We start from the raw sequence: 9,881 nt of genomic DNA on the forward strand, positions 1-9,881 counted from the left end.
CGGGATAACTTTGCTTCTCTTGAGACTCCACTGCTTTGCAGTTAATGATGTGTTAAAGCCCGACCACAAGTTGACGTGATTGGTGATTGGTTGCACATACTTTGTCTTTAAGCATATTAAAGACACCACATACACATATAAAACTTGATTTTGAGGGGGTCTTTAATATTTCTTTTCAGTTTACAAATCAGTTTATCTTGCATTCTAGCATTAAACAGTTAAATGATTTTATAATTTAGTTAGTTATTTTGCTGTCCATATGCAGGTGTTGTTCTAAAGCAATAAATTCTCTAAGAGATTCATTAAGAATCAGAATGCAGCAGTTCTTCAAAGAGGTAAGGCTCCTGTTTCTGAAGAATCACAATGAATTTAACTTTTGCAATCACACCACTTGAATGCACCGTGTAACAGATCTTTCTCACACTATCCTGACTGGTTAAATTAGTATGTGTGATTTCAGAATATAGTTCCTCATGAATTATTCTCTGCTCACGCAGTTTATCTGCAATGCTCTTCACGTTTTTAACCCTTTGAATGAGAGCCGATCTGTGTTTATCAAAAAACTGAGCTTTCTCAATCTCAGAATTCAGTTGCGGCTCATCTTGCCTTTGATTTAACTGTGCAAGTTTGGCTTTCCATATTGTGGCAGTCCACACAGATTTCTTGTCCTCTTCTCTGATAAGATTCATCTGTACGTCACCATCCTGATGTTGCATGATCTCAAAGAAGTTTGGATCGATATCTGTTCTAAATGAAATCCCCTCTACAGGATGAACAGAAGCACCAGGAACCTCAAGAAGGTGCGGCGTTTTCATCCGAAACGGTCTGTCAGGTCTGGGATGGCTGATCGGATGACTTGATTTTTCATTCTGCTCAACTTTCTCTTTTGAACAAGTGTCATTCACTGGAAAAAAGTAGATGTGAAGAATGAGAGGATCTTTACAGCACATGTAGAGAAGAAGGTTACAGTGTTCTTCCCACTGTGTGAACCAGCTCATGATTAGAGTTGTAAGAGAGAAGGATGGTTGGAGTATTTTGGCATGATAACGGGTCAACTCTACAGATTGTAAAGATATCCCTTCATCTCTTTTGCTGAGAAGCTTCACAGCATCTTTGAGAGAGGGGTCAGACTCTGCTAAACAGGCGTAATGAGGCAGATGGGCCTCCTCCAGTTTCCCTGAGATCACGGTCACATCGATCACTGGACCAATTCGCTCACACTGAAGCCTCTCCAGCTCTTCACTGAGGAAACGTCCATCCACTGCACGATACTGGAGAGTGACGTCACCAGCACAGACCCATCGCATTCTGGTCCTGCTGCACTCGAATCGACCCGCCTGAGTGCTGATCCTGAACTTTGACCCTCCTTCATCTGTACAGACTGACGGCTCCACCTGAACCCACTGATCACAGTCCACAATGTGAACACAAGACTGACACACTGGGAGCGGGTGAAGATCCAGTGCAGACGGTTCAGAGACGTTCAGCCTAGAGAACAGAGATCTTATGATAAAATGAGATGGAATGTCACATTTATTTTATAAACTAAATTAAAAAAAGACTTAATTAGCTCAATAGCCACTTAATGAAATAACAGATCAGAATGTCTTCAGATATTTTCAGCAATAAAAGTTCTGTACATTTTTTATTTATATCCTCATTCCTAATTAAGTAATTTATCATTTGTTTTGGGGTTTTAATCTGCTTTACAAAATAAGGCATTAGACTAAAAAAAGTTTCTCACAAGATTTCTCCAGGAGTGACTGACAGATCAAGCGTCCATCTTGGACTCTCAGCGCTGTATTCATCCTCTTGAACTCTAGTCACAGGAGAAGATAACTTTTCAAACTATTTATTTAAATTCAATCATTTATTAGTTGTTTAAAAATGTCATATGGCTGTATTGGAAGTAGGTGTTTTTGTTCAAATTACTTCAGCTCTTTCAAGATTTTTGATCCACCAAGAATATTGATCAAATCTTCAGCTTCTGGGAGGGTTTTCACTGACAAACTTGAGTCAAAAACAAAAGTCATTTAGAAATTAAATGTTTTGCTGAATAAAATATTTAAGCCATGACATAAATATGATATTTGGGTCAATGTCAAATAAGCATGTCCAAGATAAAGGAGAAATCTCTTAAACATCTATTTTAAAATACCTCTGTTTAGAGATCTCATTATTTGTTGATTTCATATGAGTTAGAAAATTTCAGCAAATTTTCTGATTTAATGTATAAAAAAGTAAATGATATTTCCTGTTTTATTATTGTTGTTGTTATGTCACTGACCCATATACCACAGACACACTTGCATGTACAAGTTATTTAGGTAAAAAATATTAATTATTTGTATTTTTAGAAGAGTTTCAATCAATCATGAATTACGTTTCAAGCCTTTCTCCATGCATCACACTGACCTCAGAGTCTCACACATACACAGTGCTGGCTGAAGAATCTTGAGTTTATCAGCTGTTAAATCACAGTACATGAGGTTCAGTTCTCTGATGTGTGGACAGAACTGAAGACAGTACAGCAGCGCCCAACAGTCTGTGCTCCTCAGGGAAATACAAGACAGATCCATGAAGCTGTGAGTTTCCAGAGCTTTCCTGACAAACTCCTCATCCTGGAGCTCGAACAGACAGTGGAAAACATATAGCTCACATCCATGCCATGTTGCCATTGTAAGAATTCTTTGCTTCAGTGTTTTCTTCAGTTTTCTTTTCCTCAGTTTTATGATGTGAGAAACAGTTAATTTGATTTTTTTAAAGAGTGAGCTGATCACCTCCTCATTTAAGAGACCATAGAAGAACAGCAGAAATGATGGGATGGGATTTGATCTTCTTTCTAGAGATAGCCATTCAACTATAGCTGAGCCCATCAACTTCAACAGATCACCGACTTTCAACCAAGACTCTTCTTCACCAAGCAAGATGCAATAAAGAGCAGCAAAGAACCATTGAAAGCTGAAGTGCATGAACTTGAACACTGGTTCCCGTTTCTGTTTTCCATTAAGATAATCTTTACACAAGAACAGACACGTGGCGGCATCTAAGCCAGTCTCGGCCACACTCTTTTCATCAAAAAAGACTTGCTGATTTTGTATTCCTCTCTCTGCCAGTTGGCCCAGACTCCTCAGCATGGTGAGGACAGACTGACTCTGGCCATGATGCTTCAGAAGAGTGGACACAAAGTGAACATATATGGAGGTGGTTGTCTTTAGTTTTTTCAACATAACCTCACCATCAGTTGAGTGTTTCTTTAGACAAAAACAGACCATCCAGCACAGCAAAGGCACAGAGCAAGTAGTCAAGAGGCCTTCATTGGCGTTCACACTCTCATATGTTATCTTGAAGAGTTGCTCATCCTGAAAGAACTTGTGGAAGTACTCCTGCACCCCTCTCTCAGAGAAGCCCACAATCTCAGTGAAACGCTGAGGTCCTTTGAGGAGATTCATCACTGCATCATCAGCTATAGATCTCATAGTTACAAGCATGAATGATTCAGGCAGCAAGACTCCCCTCAACAGGTTCCTAAGAATAACCATAGGTGGCGCTCTCTTGGATGGATTAGTGTGACGTAACATGAAATTAATTGGAGGATGAGATACATACTCATCCGATCCATCAATGAGGAAAAGGACTTTCTCTGGTGTTAACTCTAGTATCCGTGAGATCTGATCTGATGTTAAACTGCAACTCCAGCTCAAGAGCTCAATCAAGCTCATCTCCTCAGAAACACACTTCAGCTCGTCACTCTTCAACAGAAAAACTACATCAAAGTGTCCAGAGTAAAGTTCTCCAGATGCCCAGTCCAACACGATCTTCTGTAACGTGAAGGATTTACCTCTTCCAGAATCACCACAGAGAATCACAGTTTTCGGTGTGTTTCCGTCACTGTCGGGACTGAACAGCTGGTCTATTCTGATGCTGTGATTCTTGTCATTTGATAACAGTTGAGATGATGTTTCTATTCCAGAAGCGTGAGGAGACCTCACACGTCCACAATAGTATTTCTCAGTCTGCTCTTTGCTCCTCTGAATGATCACTGGTTCAGTGTAACGGGCGGCCAGTTCCACACGTTCATCATATAGAGGGTTATACTCTGTCACAAACTTGCATCTGTCAGTGACTGTTGTCCTGTACTGAAGATTCATGCTGCTCCAATCTACATGAAAAAAATACAACAGGGAAAATAGGTGTGCTGAACGCTGTTTCCCCTAAGGCATAATAAGTAGAACAAGGAAGTTGTTGAGTGCATATGTTGCACAATCCCTTTCTATGCAACAATCCTAAACATACTTTGTAAATAGAAAAATATGATTCAACAAAAATAAAAAATAAACGCTGTAACTGACACTTTCATGACTAGTTATTTGTGTAGTTATGTTGAGTTATATTTGTTAACTGTGAAGCCTTATTGTTTGTTTTAACATAGTATTGTACAAAACTCCTTTCTAAATGTATATAAACAATAACAACCCTAAATTTACCCTTTCCATAAATCTTCTCTTTTTGCCATCTATCTTGTTTCTCTTTCAGCTGAGAGGCAGATTTTTGTGCATCAAAAGAGAGGGGATAACTGACAGTGATGCTTGGTGAGTCTGGTCCAAAAGGGAAAAGGAGAGGCTGGACACTCTACATGAAGACAAAATAATTCACAGTTACAATCTGCTTCAGAGATACATTAATACATATAATATATATCATTATTTTGGAATATCATATATTAAACATAAATTAAATTTTTTAAATTATAATTTCACTTAGATCTTTCCAGTACCTCTGACTGACTAAAGTAGTTCTGCAACTGTTCTTTCAGCTCTTTTCAAAACTCACCAGGTCAGAATAAGCTCCTTGAAAACTCTCACACCCCGTCCTTTTGTACTCGATTCCCTCATGGAATTGTCTCTGTGTGGAACAATGTAGGTTTTAATCAGCTTTGATAAAATCACCCAAATTTATAGATAGTGAGCAAAAATATTCAGCCATAGATTACAGTTGGTTTTTACTTTCTAGAAATATGATAGAAGATCATAGTTTTAATAAAATAAAAATCATAAAAAATTATGTCAAACATCATGTTCAGGTGTTCAGGTCATATCCACATACCAGTTTCACATTCCTCTCTGCTTCAGCTGATACAGTCCTGTGGTTTTTGTGCTTGTCCATTATACACAGGTAACAGATATACAGCTGGTCAGTCTGACAGAAATATTCCAGCAGTTTATTATGTTGAGAGCAGATCATCTCCTGCAGTCGTCCTGTGACATCTGTCATAAAGTGTCTCTCATCTTGAAAGAACCTGTCATGTTGTTTGAGGTGATTTTGGCAAAAAGATATCCGACACTCCAGACAAGACTTGATGGCTTTGTTTTTGTCCCCAGTACAGACATCACACTCACACCAAACAGTACGAGTAGCTTGTAGTTTTGTCATCTTGAGTTTCTCCAGCACTTGCATGGTGATTTTACCTAAACGTCTTGGAGTGAAGGTCTGTCTGCACTGAGGGCAGCTGTAGACTCCCTTCTGATCTTTATTCCAGTAGTCTGTAATACAGTGCATACAGCAACTGTGTCCACATTGAATGATCACTGGTTTCTTCAGTAGATCCAGACAGATTGGACAGATGACCTGATCCTCCTCAACCCATGAAAAACTGGCTTCTGCCATTTTCCTGCAAATACAAATGCACACAACAGAACAACAACAGCCTAAACAGCGCAACAGTCAACCATTCCAGCTAACACAACGCTTTATTCTTAAATAAAGTAAAAGTTCCAGTAAGACACTCCCTGCAAAATGTGTTCAGTCACTGGGTGTTTCCAGAAATGGATTTCTTAAGACCTGGGCAAAATAGGTGTGTCCAATGACTGAAGGTTTGACATGTTAATTTCAGAAGATTGTCTCTGGTAGATGTCGTAACTCCATTCTTTCTCTATTGACAATTGATGATTTTGAATACATATATGTATGTATGTGTGTGTGTGTGTGTGTGTGTGTGTGTGTGTGTGTGTGTGTGTGTGTGTGTGTGTGTGTGTGTGTGTGAGACGTACATTGTATCCCACTCTTCACAAAAACATTTTTACAATGTACATCAACTTCTGATCTTTTCAGCATTATATAATGAAATATATATATATATATACATACCTATATATATATATATATAAATGTATTTCTCTCTGCACTTGTGGGTTTAAATCACATTTACTAGAGATTAAAGCTAAGAGTTGGATACATGCAAATCATTTAAAAGATTGGGCTCCTCTTCCCGAAGAATAGAGATTAAGAGGTTTTTCACAGCAACGCTGCCTTCACGCACGATGCTGCAGATCTTTCTCTTTGGTTGAAGTCGAATGTGTGATTTCAGAATATATTTCTTCATTAATAATTTGCTTCTGAAGCAGTTTGTCTGCAATGGCGTTCACATTCTTAAAGTTTTACCAATTTTAAACCACACCAATTTCTATAAAAAAATCTAAGTTTATCAAAGTTGACAGGCTAAACATGAACATGTTTCACAAATTTTGACAACCAGAAAGTGATTAAGACATTTTGTTATTATTTTAATAGTAATTTGTACGTATTTTACGAGTTGGCTAATTCGTACGGATGACCTACCCCTGACCCCGCCCCTAAACCTATCGCGGTTTACAAATCTTACCAATTGGTGCGACCTCACTCAGATAGCATTGGTCTAACACATTTTCTTCATATTAATGCTTGTATAAAGTCAGTTAAATAGCTTGTCAGTAATAGAAATCTCATGATGTACAAATACTCTTTAGATGAGGCAGTCTTGTGCTTCTCTTTATTTCGTGTTGTTGATAGCCTATAAAAACTACACATACAATAATAAAGATAATCTTAAATTAACTTTAAACTACACCAAATGTAAAGCACTAACTTATTCGATGCGCAGATTTAGTACAAATCACTTTATCTTGCATTCTAGCATTAAACAGTTAAATGATTTTATAATTTAGTTCGTTATTTTGCTGTCCATATGCAGGTGTTGTTCTAAAAGCAATATATTCAGTAAGAGAATCATAATCAGAATGCAACTGATTCTGTAATACAGCGCATACAGTAACTGTGTCCACAGGGAATGGTCACTGGTTCCTTCAGTAGATCCAGACAGATTGGACAGATGACCTGTTCCTCAGCCACACAAATACTGGCTTCTGCCATTTTTCGGCAAAGACAAATACACACAGCAGAACAGTCGACCAATCCATCCAACAGCATTTTTAGATAAAGTGAAGCTCCTAGAAAGACACTTAACATAAAAAGTGTGTCCTCTGGAAGTGGTCACTGGATATTTCCAGCCATTGTATCTGACTGGATCTCAAGACATACCTGCCTCAAAAACTGAGATACACATACAAAACGCAGGTTTCGGTTTCTCTCTCTCTGCTGAGAAACTGAAATAGCTTCCTGGTTCTGTATTTGAAAGAAGTGTGCAAAAAAGGCGTGTCCAAGGGTCTGTTCCCACCAGAGTTTCTAACTGTGAATATATAAGACCCAAGTTTACAAAAGCAGGATCACCCACCTCAAGGACCACAAGAAGTAACATTTCTCCCAAGACAACATCTGGCGACTATTGGGCATTTAAAATGAACAAAAATTACAGAAACTATTTTCTAAACACTATTTTTTAAACATCATACAGTACAGTAACACAGTAACTTGGGCTCCTCTACAGTTTACAGTAACTTCCCTTAAAACAGAATGTACATGGGTGCAGTTAATACTTGAGAAATACATTTAGGTCTACTGTATTTTAATCAGGAAGATATTTGCTGTAAAGTTTCAACAGGATGTGAGGATAAAAAAGTAGAAAATAAAAAAGACCACAGATCACACTGAATTCCGTTACCTGTACCAGTTCTGCACTTCTCTGGTCTCCTCTGTTGTTTTGCCTTTGCCCTGCAGCCTTCTGCAAAAATTGTGCACTGCGTCTTCCTAAAAAAAATATTCATTAGGGATGATTACTGATAAATTCTATAAAATTCTCAAAATTCTAACTGTTAAAATTGCTTTTATTCACATAGGGCCCTATCTTGCACCCAGCGCAATTGACTTTGTACACCGACGCATGTATCATTCCTATTTTGCACCCGCGCAAAGCGCGTTTTTTCCTCCACAGAAGCACGTCGCTAAACTAGGGAATGAACTTGCGCTCCCTGGGCGGTTCAGCGCAAAAAAGGAGGCGTGTTCCAGCGCAAACGTTCCTTCATGCTATTTTGCAGGTTTAGAAAACAGTTGCGCCACTAACCAGGAAAAAATGGTTTAAAGTCAGTGGCGCGTTGCGCATGTTATTCATATGCTATTTTAAGGGTGCATGCTTGGCCATAATCAGTGTAGCATGTGCACAACATACACTTTGATTCTCTCATCTACACAGAAGCAGCAGTTTTCATTTTTGCAAATCATACATTATTACGATAGATAGATAGATAGATAGATAGATAGATAGATAGATAGATAGATAGATAGATAGATAGATAGATAGATAGATAGATAGATAGATAGATATACAATTTATTATAAAAGCATACATCTAGCTTACACATTTACCCAAATTATCATATGCCTTTTTAACCGAAGTTAATTTGGGTGGGTCATCCCCAACGTCCCTGACGAGAGCGTTGCTCTCCTCGGCTGTCAACCGCTCCTGGTGTGCGTCTGGCAAATCCGCCGTTATAATAGGAATCCGCTTTAGAACAAGCGCGCCTGCTCTTAAAGGGAATGTGAGATGACGCTCTGATTGGTTTATTTCACGTTACGCCCAAACCACACCTATGAATAATGAAGCTACTTCAGACCAACCCATTTTAGATTTGCGCCTGGCGCAAGAGTCATTTATCCCGCCGGGAAAATAGCAACAGCGCCAAGACCCGCCCACAAAGTTACTTGTGCTTTGCGCTTTGACACTTGAGTTTCAGATCGTTAAAATAGGGCCCCTTGTCTCTTCCTTTCCAACTTGACACCAGCAAATTGACCCATCACCTTATAGGCGTTGTGTTTTTTGTTTGTTTTTTACGTTGCGGTTCAGGGCTTCCGCAGCCATTAAAAATATGTAGCCTACTGTAATTCAAATCTACAGACGCAAATATATAAAGTGCAAGAAAAAATACTTAAAAGTGTATTTTGGATGTTTCCTTTCCACCAGTCCGAAAAAACACTTTATGAAAAGCCAAAAATCTCATAAATCGACAGGTGCATGAAAAAAACTGTGTTTTTGCCTATACTGTCTCACCTAAAACAATTTATTAATTTAAGGCAGAAACAATGAGCTCAGTGAAGTAATGAATACATGTTGTTAACAGAATGATTTGGATATATATAAAAATGTAGCATTGGTGCATGTTGATTCAGAGTTTGCTTCATCTGAAGTCCTTGCAGGAGTTGGAGTCCTCTCTTCACAGGAGTTGGGGCATCTGAATCTTCACAAGAGTCTGGATTGTACTAGACAGAAATGAATGTGGAAAAAAATAATACAAAATACTCTGAACCTCAAATGAATTTACGAAAATGAAAATGAAGTTTGAAAATATTGATTTATAAAGAAAACATTTTCCTAATTCTGAGTATGTGAATTTTTGTGTTGTCCACTGGTACAATTTACTTCAAATCTGCTTATCTCTTTCCCAGCCATTGACAGAATTATTGGAATTTTCCAGCAATTTTCCAGGAAATAGTTAAAAGGTATATTTTAAGTATAAAAATGAATACCCACCTAAATAGGAACATAGTAGTATACTTAGTGCAAAAATACTATATAAATGGTAAACTATGTTTGATGTTAAATTCACATAAAGAAATCTTACAAGTATATTTGTAGCATAAAACCACTAAAAGTGTACTTTTTAGTTACAGTA

General features: G+C 38.0%; 1 protein-coding gene across 1 annotated transcript; it reads right to left on the bottom strand.

Moving 5' to 3' along the window:
• Window positions 1–256: 256 nt before the first annotated feature.
• LOC308696709 (NACHT, LRR and PYD domains-containing protein 1 homolog) lies at window positions 257–5,271 on the bottom strand. Its single transcript, XM_081375603.1, has 7 exons — window positions 5,107–5,271; window positions 4,834–4,905; window positions 4,488–4,632; window positions 2,416–4,162; window positions 1,933–2,010; window positions 1,745–1,819; window positions 257–1,488 (listed from the first exon to the last, which is right to left on the bottom strand). The coding sequence occupies exons 1-7, from the start codon at window positions 5,242–5,244 to the stop codon at window positions 303–305; spliced, it is 3,441 nt and encodes a 1,146-aa protein (XP_081231729.1). The 5' UTR covers window positions 5,245–5,271; the 3' UTR covers window positions 257–302.
• Window positions 5,272–9,881: the final 4,610 nt, after the last annotated feature.

This window comes from Scardinius erythrophthalmus (genome assembly GCF_964197995.2).
Source record: "Scardinius erythrophthalmus genome assembly, chromosome: 9".
Lineage (NCBI taxonomy): Eukaryota > Metazoa > Chordata > Actinopteri > Cypriniformes > Leuciscidae > Scardinius > Scardinius erythrophthalmus.